Source organism: Solanum lycopersicum, chromosome 3 (genome assembly GCF_036512215.1).
Source record: "Solanum lycopersicum chromosome 3, SLM_r2.1".
Lineage (NCBI taxonomy): Eukaryota > Viridiplantae > Streptophyta > Magnoliopsida > Solanales > Solanaceae > Solanum > Solanum lycopersicum.
In genome coordinates this window covers 63,492,693-63,511,912 of record NC_090802.1, presented here as the reverse complement: position 1 = coordinate 63,511,912, position 19,220 = coordinate 63,492,693, and the positions used below count along the sequence as shown (strand labels likewise).

At 31.2% G+C, this 19,220-nt stretch overlaps 3 protein-coding genes across 6 annotated transcripts; all 3 read right to left on the bottom strand.

Moving 5' to 3' along the window:
• Window positions 1–1,602: 1,602 nt before the first annotated feature.
• On the bottom strand, window positions 1,603–6,662 carry LOC101258844 (formamidopyrimidine-DNA glycosylase). Of its 4 annotated transcripts, none has more exons than XM_026030156.2 (10): window positions 6,311–6,662; window positions 5,773–5,824; window positions 5,434–5,491; window positions 4,695–4,763; window positions 4,483–4,608; window positions 3,585–3,635; window positions 3,224–3,301; window positions 3,031–3,123; window positions 2,540–2,574; window positions 1,603–2,464 (listed from the first exon to the last, which is right to left on the bottom strand). In XM_026030156.2, exons 1-9 carry the CDS (start codon window positions 6,537–6,539, stop codon window positions 2,563–2,565), a joined length of 768 nt encoding a protein of 255 aa, XP_025885941.1. In that variant the 5' UTR covers window positions 6,540–6,662; the 3' UTR covers window positions 1,603–2,464; window positions 2,540–2,562. The 4 variants fall into 4 exon arrangements, 3 of the variants coding, with proteins under 3 accessions (XP_025885941.1, XP_010318710.1, XP_004235900.1); XM_010320408.4 differs by having other exon boundaries at window positions 3,031–3,130; window positions 6,311–6,658; XM_004235852.5 differs by lacking the exon at window positions 3,031–3,123 and adding an exon at window positions 2,874–2,976 and having other exon boundaries at window positions 6,311–6,658.
• A 3,441-nt stretch (window positions 6,663–10,103) lies between these two features.
• LOC101250680 (VQ motif-containing protein 11) lies at window positions 10,104–13,347 on the bottom strand. Its single transcript, XM_069295613.1, has one exon. It carries the CDS (start codon window positions 10,666–10,668, stop codon window positions 10,162–10,164), a length of 507 nt encoding a protein of 168 aa, XP_069151714.1. The 5' UTR covers window positions 10,669–13,347; the 3' UTR covers window positions 10,104–10,161.
• Window positions 13,348–15,341: 1,994 nt separating this feature from the next.
• Window positions 15,342–18,556, bottom strand: LOC101259139 (glycerol kinase). The gene is made up of 4 exons (XM_004235853.5): window positions 17,952–18,556; window positions 17,626–17,847; window positions 15,949–16,915; window positions 15,342–15,750 (listed from the first exon to the last, which is right to left on the bottom strand). Exons 1-4 carry the CDS (start codon window positions 18,083–18,085, stop codon window positions 15,505–15,507), a joined length of 1,569 nt encoding a protein of 522 aa, XP_004235901.1. The 5' UTR covers window positions 18,086–18,556; the 3' UTR covers window positions 15,342–15,504.
• Window positions 18,557–19,220: the final 664 nt, after the last annotated feature.

Genomic DNA, 19,220 nt, shown 5'->3' with positions numbered 1-19,220 from the left:
AATAATTTTTGAAGTTTTGAAACAAAATTGAAAAGGTAAGTTTGAAACTCAAACAAAACATCATTTGCAAAAGAAACTCAAACTTGTTTTGTTCTGAAATTTTCTTTTGAATAATTTTAAACAAACGCATAATATATCCTATCTTTAAAAAGTAGGAAAAAATGTACAACTTCTTTTATAAATAATTTTCTACTTTTTTTTTTATTTACGTGAAATTAGTTTTAAAAAAAAGTTAACATGTGTTGAGCCCAGAATATAGTGTCACGTAGGCCGAAAGGGGTAGAAAATTATTTATAAAATAAGTTCAGGGAGTAATAGAACCTTAGTATAAATATGTCTTTGAGATTTCGGACATAGGTTAGGATGATTCTTATGCATTTTCCCAATGATTAAATTAAAAAATAAATATTGTCTTAAATTAGAATATCTTTTAAAGGTAACAATTATCATAATATTAAATTTGTAGTTATAAGTATTACAAATAGTGTATAAGTAAAAAAGATAATACTCTAATTAGCATGTTGAATGAAATGAAATCTTAATTTTATTTTTAAACTGTTTTAAAAATAATTTTGATATTTTATGTAACAATTGATATATTAAAAAAAATAAAAAGTATAATCAATGAAAGATATTTAAACGTTTGTGTTATTTTGTAACGTACATTAATTTATATATATATATATTTTTATTTTTTTTTCTTATAAATTATTACAAGAGATTATGTATTTTTATTCTTTTCTTACAAAAAAAATACAAGAAATGATAATTGAAAAAGAAAAATTAATTATTAAATTATAAGAAACTATAATATTTTTGGGTATTTACGAGAATAAAATTAATTTATCATATTTATGAATCGATAACTAATAAATTGAATCAGTAATATCAAATCGATCAATTAGTAAGACGCAAAGGCAATTTTAAGAATGGAGAAAGAACGAAGATTTTAGATTGTTTTATCTTTTTTTTATCTTCTCATTATACAGAGTTTGAAGTCGCGGATGGAGTTGAAGTTCAAATTTTTGGTCAACTTGAATTAAATTCTAAATTAATGAATGACAAATTCGATTGAATTTTTTTAAGAAAATAAATTTGAATTAAATTAATTGTGATGCTAGTATTCAAAAGTCACTATTTCACTTTGTTAGTATTCAAATGTCACTATTTTTTATTCTACGTTCATTTGAGAAATTAAAATTGCTATAATATCTTTAAATCAATTTTCTCGCAATCAACTTTTAATTAATAAATGTGAATTAATTTATTTTGATTCACTGATTTGACCAATGAACATGAATTCACTTAGTTTTTCTATAAATTATTAACAAATTGTACTTGGTTTTTTTTTTTTTTTGTATATGTCAATCCTTACTATAAACAATAATTGATACATAATACTTATCATTTCTTAAAATCAATACATAAATTGCAATACTTATGAGTTATTAGCCTTGAAGATATACGTCTAGATATGAATATAAAGAACCTGATTTATGATGTATATGACTTCCATCAACCTGCTCAAAATCTAGATAAAATGATGTCATTTACAGTGGGATGTCAAAGATAAGCGATGAAATTAAGTTGCGGATCAAATGATTGACTAAAGAAAGCATCAAGCTATGGCGGCTTTAGGGAGGATTCTCCAGTAAGAAATTCATGTACAGCAATGATGGAACCACGGCTGTACAGGAGAAAGTAATACCAGTCACTTAATTAATGTTTTCCCAAGGATAGATCACAAGTTTGCATCATACATCCCACAGCCTAAACCGTTGGTGAAATATTACAGTCTTGTCATCGTACTGTTTTAGTAACTATTCACGGGCGATTACAAACTGGTAGTCCTGAACACAAAGCATAAACTGTTACCACTTCCTTTAAGTTGACAAAATCGCAAACTTGATACTTGGATGATAAGTTATTTCTGCTTCTTCGATGGCTTATTCCTAGTCTGCCTTGGTTCAGCCATTTGCTTGGTGGTCTTCTTCCCCTTTGATTGTGTTTTACTAGAAAGATTTTGATCCTTGTCCTGTTCACTATCATCGTCATCCCCACTAGCATCATTATCGTCGGTGTCTTCCTCATCATCACTTTCCTCTAGTTTTCTTTTTGCAGCCGTATTTGTTCCTCTAGTTTTCTTCTTTTTATCACCACCTTTTCCCTTGGAGCTTTTGTTTTGTTTTGCTTTTCCAGATTTCTTTGGAGCTTCATCGCTATCATTTTCATCATCACTGTTGCTTTCCTTTGACTTCTTGTTAGTAGAAGCTCTCTTAGTATTTGCCCCACGCTGCTTCACCTTTGACTTCCCAGCTGCTGTCTCTTCAATTTCTGGCTCTTCATCTTGACTATCACTATCGTTATGCTTGATTTTCTGAACTTTCACCTGTTGCCGTTTACCTGCCGCTTTTGCAGATTCAGCCCCCGTATTCTGTTGTAGCTCTGGAACAAAGGCTGATGTCTAGCATTAAAAAAAAAGTTGTTATCTATTTACACTTGAGACGGTTAACCAGAAAATAGCGTTACAGAGCCATACCCTGCCACCTGCCGTGATGAATTCTATTTTCTTCCCTGCAAAATACACATTTTCTGTCAATGGTCATCATGTAAAAAAAAATAAAAAATTGCAAGCATATGAAAAACTGCAAACTTTTTATCTAAAATGACGACAGAACACTGAGCACAAGGAAAGCAGATCTATCATTTTTTTTATTTCATGTTAAAAGCATGCAAAACTACTTAATATATAGTCTGGCAGTTACAAAACAAAGCAGAAAATATCTACTTCACAACAATGTGGATATGATGAGCAAGGATGATGAGAATAACCAGAACCCAACCAGGAGTAGCTTAAAAGTGAGGAGCCAAACCATCAACAAAGGCCTTGCCAGGTTTCTTTTCCCGGGAATGGGAAATCCAATTAGAAGGATACTGACTACTATCTGCCTCAACTTCAACAGCTTTTTTGATGACCTGTGACATACAATTCTGTGTCAAAATGAGGATGCATATGGAAAACTATCTCACCATTAACTTTTCCAGGCTTTTTGCCCCATCGATAATGAAACAACCATTCAGAAGGGAAGCGGCTGCAATCAGCATCCACTTCAACTGCAAATTCTGTAACCTAGAAGTATCATCTCCAATAGCTAGCTATGAGGAAAGCATTCTTATACAAATGATAAGTGATCGCAACAGCCAATTCAAGAAAGATGACTACCTCGTTAATGCACTTCAGCAATGTTGCACAGTCCTCTTTGGATATGCTTGAAGCGGACTGCATAGGATGGATTCTCGCCTGTCAAAAGAAACTTCACAAAGTTAATCACAAATATTTCCAATGGGAGCTTTCTCTTATTGGTCAACTTCACAAGAGAAAGCAAAAATTTGCTAGCAACATCAGTCTGTATCCAAACTGCTTACAGCAGAAATGAAGAGACAAATTTGTCCATTTGTTAAAGAAAAATAGTAACTAGACTTTGAATGAGCAAATAACGGAACAAAATTTGTAACTTGCAGTAAAACGTAAAGCTAAGAAACTCAAAATTCTTGTATTATGGCCAAGAGTTGAGCACATGCACCTGATATAACACTTCATCTGCAATCCAGTTGCCAATTCCTGAAATAAAACTCTGCAGAAGCAACAGGAGGAAAAAGATTTATAATGCCTACTAGAAAATGGCTTAAGCTCCTAATGAATTTAAGGGTGATAGCTTTTCTTTCCTTGTAAAAATACTGTTTATTGAATTTTCTTATACAGCACGGGAGTTTCAATTATATGCTACTAAATCTAACTTTTAGCACATGCTGGCTCCTAATGTTTAGCTGGATAACAATGTTTGTTCAGAGTAGGAAAGCAACAGAAATATAGATATCTTTTCACGCATAAAGCATTCACAGATAGATGTTACCACTCAGATATGCAGAATCTTTTAAGCAGTTGATTCGCAAAATTAACATATACTTGAAAATAAACACGAAAAGAAAGGAAAACAAGAACAACGTAGAGAACTAATCAGAAGGAGATTCATTTTGAAATGGTAATGACTAATGATTGTAGAAATAAAACAGCACAAAGAGTGTGCTGAGTATACTGTAGAAGTCAGCAAAAGCATAAGAAAGAGAAAAACAAAAGTAACGCCCTCTTAAACTCTTAAAAGGGTTATTTACAAGAACTCCAAGAAAGTTTCTGCCTTATTAGCATACTCCAACTTACACCAACAATGAAACAACAAAAGACAATCAAACTTGCTTCACTGTGCTGATTTGAAGTTTAGATATAAGTAGAGATCGAGTGGTGGTCTTTGTAGTAGACTAGTATTCCACTTCTAATACATCTGTAGATGGATATGCATTTGTCCTAAAATTTTGCCTATCTTGATTACTATGTCATTAAAATATGTATTTTAAAGAATTTCTTTCACCATTTCCCAGAAGTTCATATCCTTAGTCACAGAGAAGTAAAAATCCGTTTCTCACCTGGTCAAGTAATAAAGCTTTAATGCCAATCTTCTTCTTACTCAAAGCTTTATAGAACTCGTCTACAGTCATCGGCTCCAACAATGCATCAGGACCAAGCTCAGATATTGGAGGAACAGACACCGGCTGCAATGGAAAATTCATTGGGAGATGACATTCAAGATTTTTGTTCAAGGGGAAGTATCCACGAATTGGTGGTAACATCATCTTACATTCTCCAATGAGCGAACCCTGGCAAACCGCCTCTTATCCGTAAATGAAAGCTCCAGACCATCATCCAACTACAAAAGTTTGAAACGCGTCCACATACATCAGTAACTACATTCATATGCCAGTTTGACCTTTAAAAGAAAGGCAAAGGAGCCAAAGTAGCAAAATAAATGAAGGCTTCAACCCACTTTTTCTGTAAGCTACAGAAGTAGGACCCCAAAAATGCAAAAACATTTTTCATGGTCCATCTAGTCCTCTTTTCCAGTTAAATGAGGTGGATAACAAATACAACAAGGTGGTTGATTTAAATGCCACTAGTCCTAAGTGATGAGGGAATTGACTATCAAGAAAACAACGTCAATTTTCACATATGATAGTCTGTCATAGTACAATGAAGATTTTAATTGCGTTCACACAGACTCTGGTGTGTATGAATGATTTTTTATATTTCAAGATGGGTAAAGAGGGTTAAAGAAGCTTCATACAGACAAAAAAATGAGTCTAAATTTTGTGCATTGAGGAATTTCATGCATCGCTGATTACAAAGGGTGCAAAAATGCTTCTACATCCATATGATGCATTCACTAATTCCATTTGGGCCACAAAATCACCTCAGACCATTATCCTTTTCATGAATCTACTGTTAACTTTATAGTAATAAATGGATGTTACAATTTATGCGAGCAATTACAGAAAGAAGACACAACCGAAACATTAACTCGTTAGAAAGAGTAAACTTACCTCAAGGAAAACCTTTGAATACTTGGAAGGCCACTCATCATCGTCTTTTACTGCAGACCTAGAACAATATTACATTTGTGATAAGTGCTCCAGATTGATTTATTCGTTTTTTTGAACAATATCACACATAAGACGAGAAAGCTAATTTGACTTTGGCAATTCACAAAGCAGTCCGTTAATCAAACTTCTTCGAGAACATTTTCTTTTCGGGGATAAGTAAATGAGAAATTTTCCATAATTTGGGTAGACACTTGTGGCCCTTAAACATTTATTGTTCATCAGTTTGCAAACTGAATAGCTTTACATACTTGACCAGTACAACAAAACATTATAGCTCACCGTTTATATTTTGTAACTGCAACTCCCTTGATATATATAGCACCCGCCATTCCTGACCATAGTAGTATAAAATATTAGAGATCAAATAAATACACTAGGCAACAGAAATGTTATTATTTCCAATCTTGTAGCTTGACAGTCTATTCTGTTGTTGAAACCTTCAAAATGCTAAGGAAAGGCAGAGTTAAAATATGCAAGACAAAACTATGAAAACTTCATCAATAACTTAATGCTAAAAGATATTTGTGCCTGAGAGCAATTTGATTTGGACGAGAACACATAGCACACAACTAGGAGAATTTCATCAATATCAAGGATAACTAAGTATGACATATCCAGAACTAGGGTTTCTCAGCGCCAAACTTACATGTTTATTGTGGGCAGTTATTCCATACAAGCAATTGTGCAAATACATTCTTTTTGTGGAACACTTTTATCCAGCAAAGTTCGTTATTAATGGAACTTTTCTAACATTGGGAACTAAATTAGTTAATTTTCAGATGCAGTAAAGATTTTAACAAAAGAAAAGTAGCCTCACCGAACTGGAAAGTAGGAAAAGGAGGGGAATCGAGCTCAAGCCACATATTTTTCCCTTTGCGATTAGCAGCTACGATAGTTTTGCCCTCAAGAGATGCTTTCAAATCCACAGGAGATACGCCGTCGATGACCTTGGAATCGTCGGCGATGATAGCTTTCACAATTTTCTTGCCAATGCAGTTGTCCTCAATGGCTCTTCGAGCTGCCTCTACCTCTGGAAGCTCTGGCATTTTCGAGCTTAGCTGAGTTTCTGAAGAAAACTGATAAAGAGTTTCGCGCGCTTTATCTCCCAAGGGTTTTGTCACGCAGGGGAGAAAGGTGGAACTTGGAAATGGTTTAACAAAAGTTTTAATTGAAATTTTAATTATTATTTTTTCAATATAAACCTCGCCTATTTCAAAATTTAAATAAGTATTTGGCCATTAAGTTTAGATATTTTCATTTTATTTATATAAAATTGTGTTTTATTAAAAATTAAAATAGAGGAAGAAATTGAGGAAATAAAAAGGAAAAACTTTCACTATCATATATATATTATTATTATTATATATTATTTATACTTTTGAAATAATATATATCTTATTACTAATTAAATAATTTAAAAAGGGTAACTTTCACATAAAGCAAACAAAAAAATTCATATTTGTATGTTATAGGAAAGTTTGCATAACTGCGCTCCATAGCAAACGTATAAATGTATAATTCGCTATACATATACAATTGAAGCGAATTGTATAAAACGAGAAAGAGAAAGAGATCTGGCAGAGAAGTGTATAAAACGAAATGTATAATTATAAGTGTATATGACGATTATATACAATTTGAATTTGTATAAAATGAGAAAGATTGGGCAGAAAATATACAATTGAATCGAGTTGGATAAAACGAGAAAGAGAGAAATTATATACAATTTGAATTTGTATAAAACGAGAAAGAGAGAAAGGCAAAAAAGAGACTTGGGCAGGACCGCAGGATAGTACTTTTATTGTATAATTATAAGTGTATAGGACAAAAATATATGTATTTGCTATACGATTAGAAACACAATTTATACAATTCTACTGTATAAAGCAAGAGAGGCGAGCGACAAGAAGCGAGCGAGAGAGGGAGAGTGACGAGCGAGAATATGAGGGAGCGGGGGATTGACAAACGTTTACTATGGAACACAAATAAATCAAACAGTTAAATACATGTATTCTTACTACTAGATACACAAAATAAGGAGAGATGTGAGCGTGATTGAGGAGAGAGCAAGCGATATTCGTATGTATTTTGAATACATACAAAATACACTACATACACGCTAAGTGCATGTATTTGTATGATCTAGAGTGATTCGCATGTATCTGAAATTTTAGATACGTTGGAGAGTTGTGAGCGGCATGGGATAGAAGCGAGAAAAACTGAAAAATTCATTATGTATCTTATCTACTTAGATATAATGTATCTAGACCAATATATACCTAAATTTGACCTCGTGTTTCTGAACATATTTGGAGGCACTAAATCCTATAAGATATGAATATTACAAAGTAGAGGATATTTAATAAATAATTTGCCCCTAATCTAGTATAATTTAGATAAGTTCTCCAAATAAAAATTAGCCTTCCTTTTTTCAAGTGTCATGTCAATTGACCCTTCACTTAATATTACACTTTTATCATTGATTTTGATCAAATTGTGAAAAATTGTTAAGTTTCAAAACTTCTATTCATAATTTTTAATTTTCTTTTCAAATAAAATACATATGCAAACACAATTTCAGATTTCCAAATATCACAATTTTTAAAAAGCTAAAGTCAAAATGACCAAATGAAAACTTAATCTTGGAATTATTATTCTTTTAAGCACTGGTTATCAGCATTTTGCTCTCCATTTTCATAAAAAACAAAAATGTTCTGGATAGTATTGCAACTTAATTCCCTCCCTTTTTCCTGCTGTCTTTTCTTGTTTTAATTTAAACTCCATCATCCTTTAAGTGCACACTAACCATCACGAAAAATCTGCAAAATTTACTATAAGTCTATAACCATATAGATTATTATATGGGATGACGTTTTTATGTGTATAGGAAAAAATTCTTAGTCTAAATATTTGTAAGTAAATACGTATTTTAAATATAAAGCTTATGTACGTCTATATTAGCGGACTTGAGCTGAGTGTTCTAAGTTAATAATTATCACATATTAAATAAATTTATTAAGATAAATATAAAATAATTTGCATCAAAGTTACTAAGTCTGATCAACCGACCCTCTAACCTATATTTTAATTTTTAGCTTCATCGCATACATATATTCACGTACACGAAATATCGTATAGATCGAGTTGCAGATTATCATGTAGGAATGCATGTACATACCTTTCATTATTTATTTATTTTTGTCGTGCTTGATTTAGCAGTTTTGATGTATTTTGTTTAAGTACCTTAAGGCAATTATTTTCTTTTTTATTATGGATAATATATTGTATATCAAACAAAAAAAATGCCTTTATGAAAATATTAGGCAAAGGTTTACTCATTGGTTATTTGTTAGCTACATAAATATTAGTACTGTCTTGATTTTTAGATGAGTTGAGTTTGACATATGTAAATTTGAACAAATAATATTTTTATGAGTTAATTTTGTCATTTTCACTTATATTCGTTATCACAGTTATAGTCACCTAAGTTGCTCATATTTTTTTAAAATATCATTGGGTGCATATCGAATTCGTCAAAAGTATTATACTTTTAGAAAATTTAATACGAATACGATAATATATTTTGAAGAGTTTGAACAGCGTAGTTAAAACCACTGCTGCCACTCTGATGACAATGGGATGATCATTCATTTTGCCAATTTATGTTTGGTTCAGCTATACATGTAACTTGTAAGTAGGTAATTACTGTACGAGTTGACTTCTTATAAATTTGAATTGGTGTTGCAGGGAATTAAATTTGGGGGACTCTATGATCTGTACTTGGTATTTCATTTTTGAATTTGTAATGTACTAAAGAGCAGTAGTAATAAATTAAAAAACCTAGAGTCGAGTGTAAGCAAACACATTTTGCAATAAATTTTCAGAACCTTTCAAAATAGCAAAAACAGCTCATTCAATGCAAAACACGGATCCTAGCCGTTGCCCTGACCATATCAGACGTTGAGCTAATTCTCACTCAACGCGGGATCTAGAATTATTACTTACTGATTCACGTAAATTTAATATCAACTTATACGTATTTTGATGATAAAAATTCATATATATTACGTACACACGACAATTAAATAAATACGTAGGTTTGTGCCTAGCTACAAAACTTAAAAAGGAGCAGTAATGGAAGTATCAATAGTCGATCATCTAATATAATTAACTAAACTATCACTGGTGTTTGGACACATTAGATAAGCTTATCCCAAACAAGCAAAATATAAATAAATAAATTATCATTGCTTCATTGCCCCTTTTCCAAACGTGCAACCAATAATGCAGAAAAATAATACGTTAGCTTGAATACATAACAACCCAAATTAATAATCCAGTGTTCAATTACTTCTAACAAATTTTTGATTGCTCTGATACCATGTGAAATTAGGTCTTATAGCTAACTTACACCTCAAAAGCTAGTTAAAAAAAAATTGCACAAGCCTCTAACTATCGATGTAGAACTTTTTTAACAATTCGTTTAAAGAAACTTCATTAAAATAACTGAAGTTTACGCATATATCAATTAATTTTATGAAATACTTGAAGAAACACAAACAATAAATAACCTTTTCAAAATCACGATTTCGAAACGTTGAGACAGAATATGAAGTAGCAAATCGTTCTACATTATGATAAGATCATTTATAACAAAGCATTAATTAATTAAGTAGATGATGATGAATTATTTGTGGCAGTAGGGGACTGAAGTGGAAATAAAGGTAATAGTTCGGGAGGTTCAGAGCCTCTAGGAGTAGTTCGTGGACTTGGATGCAAATAAAATCCTTTTTCAGCAATGGCTTTTTCTTCTTCCTCCATCGGCGATCTCGGACTGCCACGTGTCAACATTTCCAATGGTGAAATTGGCGAAGTCAAAAAACTTCTCTTCCTCGCTGATGAAGAAGGAGAAGAAGAAGAAGGAGAAAGTGAGCCGACACCGAAGCTACCTCCATTGTTAAGCATGATCTCGAGCTTCCTCGCACTCTGCCTCCGCTCGTGCAGCTTGAAAGCCGGTCGTCGAGGCCCAGCTGGTCCAGGCCCAGTAACCGGGAGCTTCAACGAAGACGAATCTTGAGCTGCGCCAGTCAGTCGTTGAACAACGGCTCGGAAATTGGACGGGTCGGCTTGAACGAAAGTGGTATTGGGTGTTGATGAATTCGGATCAGAAGCCATGATCTAAGAAGAAACGGAAGAAATTAAAGGGCATATAAAAATAAGGTACTTCTTTTTTCTTTTCTTTTTTGCGTATGAAATATTGCTGTGCTTTTATTTTGTGTGTTTGCTGGTTTAGAGCATCTTATCGAGGATTGTAAAATTGTCAGATACTCCAACGAGTAGACTTTGAGGGCATATAGGGACAGCAAACAGCACAAATATATATATACAAATACTCTTTTTCTTTTTATTTTAATTACCAAAGATCTTTTAATTTTTAAAAAACAAAGTAAAAATAATATATTTGTTACTGTGTTACGTTTTTTATATTTCATAAATGGGTCCACAACTTTTAACTTGAACCAAAAAGAAATAGGGTTGAATTAAGTCAATGAGGGAATGATTGTTGTCGATAGATAATTAATTAAATATTGTGAATATGGTAATAGTGGTTACTGGTTACGTAGTTAAAAAGTTTGAAATTTGAAGGGGGAATAGTGGGTGGCAGTGGGGGAAAAAGTTAGAAAACAGAGAGAAGGCAATAAATGGGAAAGAGCTGGCAGATATATTATTATTGCAAGCATTTTGTAACGGCAAACGAGGAACTTCCCCTCCGTTTCTTTTTTTTTTTCAAAAAAAATAAAATATCATAATGCTTGTTTTTCTTTAAAAAAAAAATTAATTCATCTTGTACTTGTTGGGACAAGAAAAAAGTTGGTATCATGAGAAAGCTAGCCAAACAAATTTCAAAGAATCACGAGTAAGAAGATAAATAAGAAATATATCAAAAGATATAAAAATTAAACACGATTCAATCAATTGACGTACGTCTACAAAGAAAATGAACAATTCACTGTATAAATATAAGAGCACAAAAAATATAGAAAGAAACAACTCCAATCAAATCACTCAATATACATGGGAGATTCACACAAGTGATAATCTATCAAACTTATGTCCCACAAATTTTTTCTCTAATCAAAACTCTTAAGACTATATTGTGAATGTTAATTAAGTCTATTCAATCTAAACCTTTCTTCTAAAAGGAAAATTTATTTCTGATAAGAAAAATCAAAACAAATAAACCCAAACAATACTTACTTTTACTATATCTTCAAGACTTTTATTTTAGACGTCTAATTAAAGATAAATATAAACACTAACCACAATTTTAACCATCAAACCGAAATAAAAGTCTGGAATTCACCTTTGCCCTTAGATTACGTGAACTTGGGACATAAAAGCGTCTGTTCAGTGGCAGAAACGAAATCAAACACCACACCGTGTCTCCGCAATTTATTTTCTGTTATGAAATCCTTGCTTTGCTATTAGTTTTTCGGTATGATTTATTTTAGCTGAACATCTGAATACGTAATAAAATATTATTTAAGTCGTAAAATTTTATATATATCCGAATTTATTAAGGCGGATGTTATAACGACGGTAGAAAGTAAAGAGTATGAATACAAGTTAGATAGGAAGTTTGTTAATTACTATAACTAATTATGGCGTAGTTTCTTTGCTTTACTACACTTGTTTCTTCTAATTTGGTTGCTTTGCGGGATTGCCTTTCTTTATATTTTGTTTTATTGTAATCAAATTACTCTTCTTTTTTTCTATTGAAAAAAAAAGACGTATCATTAGTCTAGACATAACATCATATGACATAATTCAATCGTATGTATAGTGGCTAAATGGTCCATTCACAAACCATAGCTTTCCAAATGATTGATTATACCATATGAAATTATTGTAACTTCAACTGATATTTTAAAAGAAAATTGAGGTAACACACACTAGATTATTTAGACGTATAAATAGATCGATTCTCTTCTATACGTGAATTAGATAAAAAAAAAACCTATATACTTGAGCCTTTTTCTAGGATATGGCTATTACAATATGAGTACTTACGATAATTAATTTATCGTCCAACATTTTTCAATGGTATATATATAGATAAAGATCACTTTTTCACACCATTATCACAAAAATTTGTATCTATCTTAGATATTATATGTGTAGTAATAATTTTAAAAATTGCTAAATATATGCAGAATCGAAAATTTGAAGTTTATGAATCTTTATTACGACATTAAATTACTAGGATTATATGGAGGATTTGAAATCGGTGGTAAGTAAACAATTGAGAAGGAAAAGAATGGAATAATATCACTTCGATGTGTGCACATATATTTTATAGATATGGATCACAGGGCCTCACGTTTTTTAAAAAATGTTAACACATGTTTGATTGACAGAAGAAAAAAAAGAATAGTTTGTTTGGCTAATTGCCAAAGAAAATATATAAATAGGCTCATCCATTTTTAGAATAATCGAAATGAAATGACAAATCATGAATGCACTATGTCAAAAGGAGTTTTCAAATATCAATCATGTCACTACAAGGCCATGAAGAAAAAAACGTTAAATTAGAATTTAGATTTTATAATTGATAGGGTTAATATATCGAATTAAGATACGATAATAATTAAATTTATATTCAAAAATAAACATTTTAATATATCAAATATAAGTAACAGCAGTTGAGATATTAAATTTCGTAAGTTTATAAATAGCACGATAAATTCACTTCAACATTTATTAACATTTTTCTCTTTTAAATGACCTAATTCATTATAATCAATTTTATTTAGTTCGAAATAAAAAAATAAAACATCCAAATTTAAAAATTAAAATAAATGAACTTTAGAGTTCATCCAAATAAAATATAATCTAAACTTTATCCCAAAAAAGTTTATGGGCCGGCAACTTTATCAAATGTTGAAAATCAGAGAATTGATCATGAGAAATATTTAAATTATAATGATGATAATTATATGTGGACGACAAAATCATAGCATAGTAGTTAACCCCATTTTTAGTAACGCGATTAATGGTTAAATTAAACACATTGGTTAATTAATAATTAGTTTTATTATTAAATAAACTATTGCACCAGCCGTGTTTCCACAATGTAACTTATTGGTTTGAGAACAAACCTATCCCCCTTTTTTATACTTTCTTCGTTATATAATAATTGTTTACTATATTAAAAATCGATATCTTATAATATTTTTTGATTTAGAAAATTAAAATAATTTATTTTTTGTTAGAGAATGAAACAATAATATTATTTCTATTATTTGTTATTTTATTATTTATTATTTTTTAAAAAATATGTTAAATCAATAATGAATAAGTGTCATCTAAAAGAATAAACTATTCAACAATTATGGTTTGGTGGACTTAAGAAGGAAGATACATTGACTTTTAAGGATAAAGCGGCACAATTAATTATTGTTTTGCAACATTATAATTTATTATTAATATTTTTAAAAATATTATATTTTATTATATTCAATATAATAAAATTAATATTTAATTTATTATTTATTTTAAAAATGTATGAAACAAGTATTGAAGAAGTAAAAATTTACGAAAAAATAACCTATTATCCTATTGTTGGCCACCGTGTTCTATATATTCTTTCTATATAGTAAGTACCAGCACCGTCTATTTATTACTCCATAATAAAGTAGAAAAATATTTGCTAAGATTTTTCATTTCATGCTATATTATATTCGTTTTCCATGTAAAAGGAAATTGCCATCATTACGATTTACGATTTATCTCATTTTAAAATTCTAGTCTTAGATATTATTTTTATCCAATTATCTATAGTAAATATATGTTGGTCTTTTGATTATGAGAACAAAAATTTATTGTAAGGATATAAAGAGTGTAGATTAACTTTATAAATATCGGAGGAACATTCAATGATCTTGAGTTTTCGACGATAGACATATGAGAGCTAGTTTAAACTTCAGACAACATAACATAAGTTTATCTTACATCAATATCACAACCAATGAAGTAAAGATAGTTCAAAATTATACAAAAAGGTAATAATTCTTTTTTCGTTGAGCAACGTTGCGTATTATAAAATAAATAAATTTTTTTTAAAAAAAACTAAGATCTTTAAACCTTAGGCTAGTGATGTCTTGAAATACTTGTGTTTTTGAGACGTTTCATATGAATCAATTTATTTTGATTTGTTAAAATTAACTAACGATTCGATTTTATCTGTAATTATTATTTTATGCAAGGGAAAAACAATTGTAAAAATATTTCTTTAAAGTTGATTTTCAACTTATGGTAATTTAATTTACAAGGATTAATAATAGTAAATCTAAATAATATCACCAAGAAATTACCTTACCCACTGTTTTGGTACTTACTGGGCCACAGCCCAGCCTTATCTCTAGCAAAAGCCCATCAAAAAGCCGTAAAGGTTAGTGAATGGGCCAAGAATTATGTCCAATATTTCGGGTTGTAAAACATTAACGCGGATAGCCACTTTTCAATCGTAAAATTGAAAAATAGTCAGTTTTAATTTGTAAAAATCGAAACTCCGAGACATTGACTATGTCTGCAATAATATAGAATAGGAAATAACTATTTAAAACAAAATTCCAGATATTGATGCTCGAATCGAAACATTATACACGGCTAATGACACTAATTTATTGATTTAGCCTATTTGATCGGTCCAAATTCAGTCCAATTTGCGATTTTGACACCCTCACTTTTGGTCATTGTAACTAAGCAAAATCAATCAAAATAACCCAACACATAGGCAGATATCAACATACATTTTTCTCCACAAGGAAAAAGAAGCTAATAGATGCTTAAGTGAAACATAAGTTCTCTTTATTTTTCTATAAACTTAAAATACCATTTGTGGCTACCAGTTAGTACATTAGAAAGAAGCATAACTGGTATTAAACAGAAAGAAAAAGAACCTAAAACATGAATGACATGAAGGTAGTTCAAGCGTTCGATCGGAGTGAATTATAGAGATAGATCAGCCAAGTCAAATGATCTTGAAACAGCTCTACACCAAGAATCCGCCTTCTTTTTCCTCAATTCTTCTTCTAACACAGGTTTGAATATAGTTGCTTGCTTCAGCTTTTCCCCAGAAGCAAATATGTCATTCTCTGTGTAGACTCCAACAGCTAATCCAGCAGCATAAGCTGCCCCAAGAGCTGTTGTTTCTATATCAGCTGGTCTTACAACTGAACTACCCAACAAGTCAGCCTACATTATGTAAAATGTAAAATTAGGAGCTCGATACAGCACGTTCACTGAATCTAAACACTTTAAACAGTCCATAGCTAAATGTTTATTAGGAGTTGGATATTGAAAAAGGCCAATAAATCATTGAAAGAAGTTCAAAATCACGTGAGGGGCTGCAGAAGAGGAATAACGCGTGAAAATTGAAAGAGAAAATCAAACCTGAATTTGCATCAAAAGGTTGTTGATTGTAGCACCACCATCCACACGGAGTAAGAATTCTGTTTTGTCACTCTTAGCTTCATCTTTCGTTCCAGCATCCTTGTGCATGGAATCAAGCACGTCTTTTACCTGGAAACACATGCTTTCAAGTACTGCCCTAGCAATGTGAGACTTGTTGGTGAATCTAGTTATACCAATACAAACCCCGCGAGCATCATCACGCCACCACGGAGCAAACAATCCATTAAATGCTGGAACGAAATACACTCCTCCTGTTGAGGAAACTTTTGATGCCAACTCCTCAATTTCGCTGGCGGAGCTGATAATGCCAAGACTGTCTCTTAGCCACTGAACTGCAGCACCAGCAATGGCAATGGAGCCTTCTAAAGCATAATTGACAGGTGCTTTTGGCCCCAGCTTATATGCTACTGTGCTTAGTAGCCCATGGTTTGACTTAACTACCTCTTCACCTGTGTTCAAAAGTATGAAAGCTCCTGTTCCATACGTGCTTTTAGCCTCACCTTTTCGACAGGATTGACCCACCATTGCTGCATGCTGATCACCAAGACATCCCGAGATAGGGATTCCTGTGATTGGCCATCCTTTAGCAATGTTTCCAATAATCTCAGAATTGCTAATAATCTTTGGCAGCATCTTTGCAGAAATTCCTAAGGTGTCTAGTGTGGACTTATCCCAGTCAAGGGTCTTAAGATTCATCAGCATAGTTCTCGAAGCATTGGAAATATCAGTGACATGTAAACCCTTCTCCACACCTCCTGTTAGGTTCCAAATTAACCAGGTGTCGATAGTTCCAAATATGGCATCTCCTTTTTTAACAGCTTCATTTAACCCCTCCACATTATCCAACAGCCACAGAAGCTTCAATGCACTGAAATAAGTGCTTATAGGCAAACCACAACTCTCAACAAAATGAGTGCGTCCCCCTGGCAATTCTTTCTCCAATTTTCTGATACCAAACAAATTATTCACCAAAAAAAAGTCAATACGCATTGGATTAAGAAACAGAATCAGTTCAAGACTTAAGAATTGGAAATGAAACTTCAAAAGAGTGATCAGTGAGAACACATACAACTGCAGAGATTCATTTTTCTGATACCGAACAAATTATTGATACAAAATGTCAACATGCTTTGGATTTAATAGTAACAAACACAATTAGTTCAAACCTTGGAAGGAAAACTCGATCAATGAGAAAGCAAACAACCATGGAGACCCCATTTCCCAACTAACATACAAAAAATTGCAACTCAGCCTTAAATTATCACACCATGTTCAACCTCAAAACAACAGTAAACAAGAGTCCATTTAGAATTTTGCCAGTACACCCCCTAATTCAGAAGAAATACACTCCTTACGTGAATATGTACACAAGATATTTTTTGGTTGCTATAGCGAAATATTATTATGGATCATCAATTCCAAAAAAAAACAAAAAAACTGGCCCTACTGTACTACAATTACTCCCAAACTAGTTAGGTTAGCTTTATGGAATTTCTACCTAAATCTGCTCCTTTTAGTAATTTTTCATCAATACCATTCAACGGTCATCCATAAATATATACATTTAGAGGAAAAACAAACTGATATTAATTAAATTTAGTTCAAAATCAAGAAACAGAAAAAAGTGGAGAATTGATTTAAAAAAAATTAAAAGACCTGCAAATAGAACTGGTACGTGCATCCATCCAAACAATGGCGTTATAAAGAGGAAGGCCAGTTGATTTGCTCCATACAACAGTAGTCTCTCTCTGATTTGTAATACCAATAGCTTTCAATCCACTATCCACGTTATGCCCATTAGCAGTAGCTTTATCAAGAGCCCTTGCCATACAGATCCTCACACTCTCAACAATTTCCATTGGGTCATGTTCCACCCATCTACATATATGCATGAAAATCAAAGAAAAACCCAATTTTCAAAATCGAAAAAAGATTGAATCTTTAATGAGAAGAAAATCAAAAGATGAGTGATTAGTGATTACCCTGCTTGTGGATAAAACTGAGTGAACTCAACCTGGTGAGATCCAACAGCACGAGCAAAACGATCGTAGAATATGAATCGAGTACTCGTGGTTCCTTGATCAATGGAACCAATAAACACCTCTGAATCAGACATTCTTCTTCTTTCTATCAAATGAATAAGATGAAATTGAGAAGAACAGAGCTTTGTGTGTGTAAAAAAATGAAATTTTGGAAAAGTCAGAAGAGGATAGAAGTGAGGAGAGCCGGTTTTTGTGGAATAATAGTAGTAAGCAAATATTTTCTTGAAAATATTGAAATGTCACACATTTATCCTTATAAGAAATTTTCGTACCAATAATTCTTATTCGTTTCGGATTCTTAATTATTTGGTCCGAATAAAATAATAATTAACATAATAAATTTATTATTTTATTTTAATTAATTTATAAAAATTTAAAATTCTTTTATCAATTATTTTTTATTGTATTTTTAAGACGATTTACCGCGTTTAAAGCCGATTCGGCGCTATTTTTACATTACTTACATAATTTTTTCCTAAGAAGATCTACTCATCTTAATTTGTCAAAAACATAAATTTTAAAAAAAAATATTTATAAAATCAAAATTAAACCAATAAAATAAAAGACGATCGAATAATTTATATTATGTTTAAATATTAAAGATTACGTTAAGAACAAGGGAGAGTGTTGACTTTGATAACGATATGATGGGTCATGGGTGGTTATTTTTTTCCAAGAAAATTTATTTCTAATTTATTACCCACTTTGTCTAGCTTACCTTTTTTAGCCCATCTACAAAAAAATGATTTCTCTAAAGTAGAAATATGATTGGTGTATATCTTAAATTTTTATTTTATTTTTATAAATTATTTAATTGTATATCTCAATATTGCTTTTAATATGTTGTATTAAGAATAATATAAATTGCATAATATATAAAGTTAAAAGTGATGCGTGAAAAGAATTTGTGATGATATTTTTATTATTTTAATTACTTTATCCTGTAAAAAATTACTCCATAATGATTATTTCATTTAGAGATTAGGAATAACTTATTCTTATAATTAATTATCAATTTTAAATAAATTATTTCAAACTTTTCTAATCAAATTTACATTAAGTATATCCACTCAGTGGACATACTTATCCAATTATTTTCAAGAGGATCAATCATATAGCAAGTTATATTTATATGAATTTAATAAATATTGTACTTAATATATTTATGGAATAAAATTAGTACTATATTGAATTTCTAATTGCAATTTG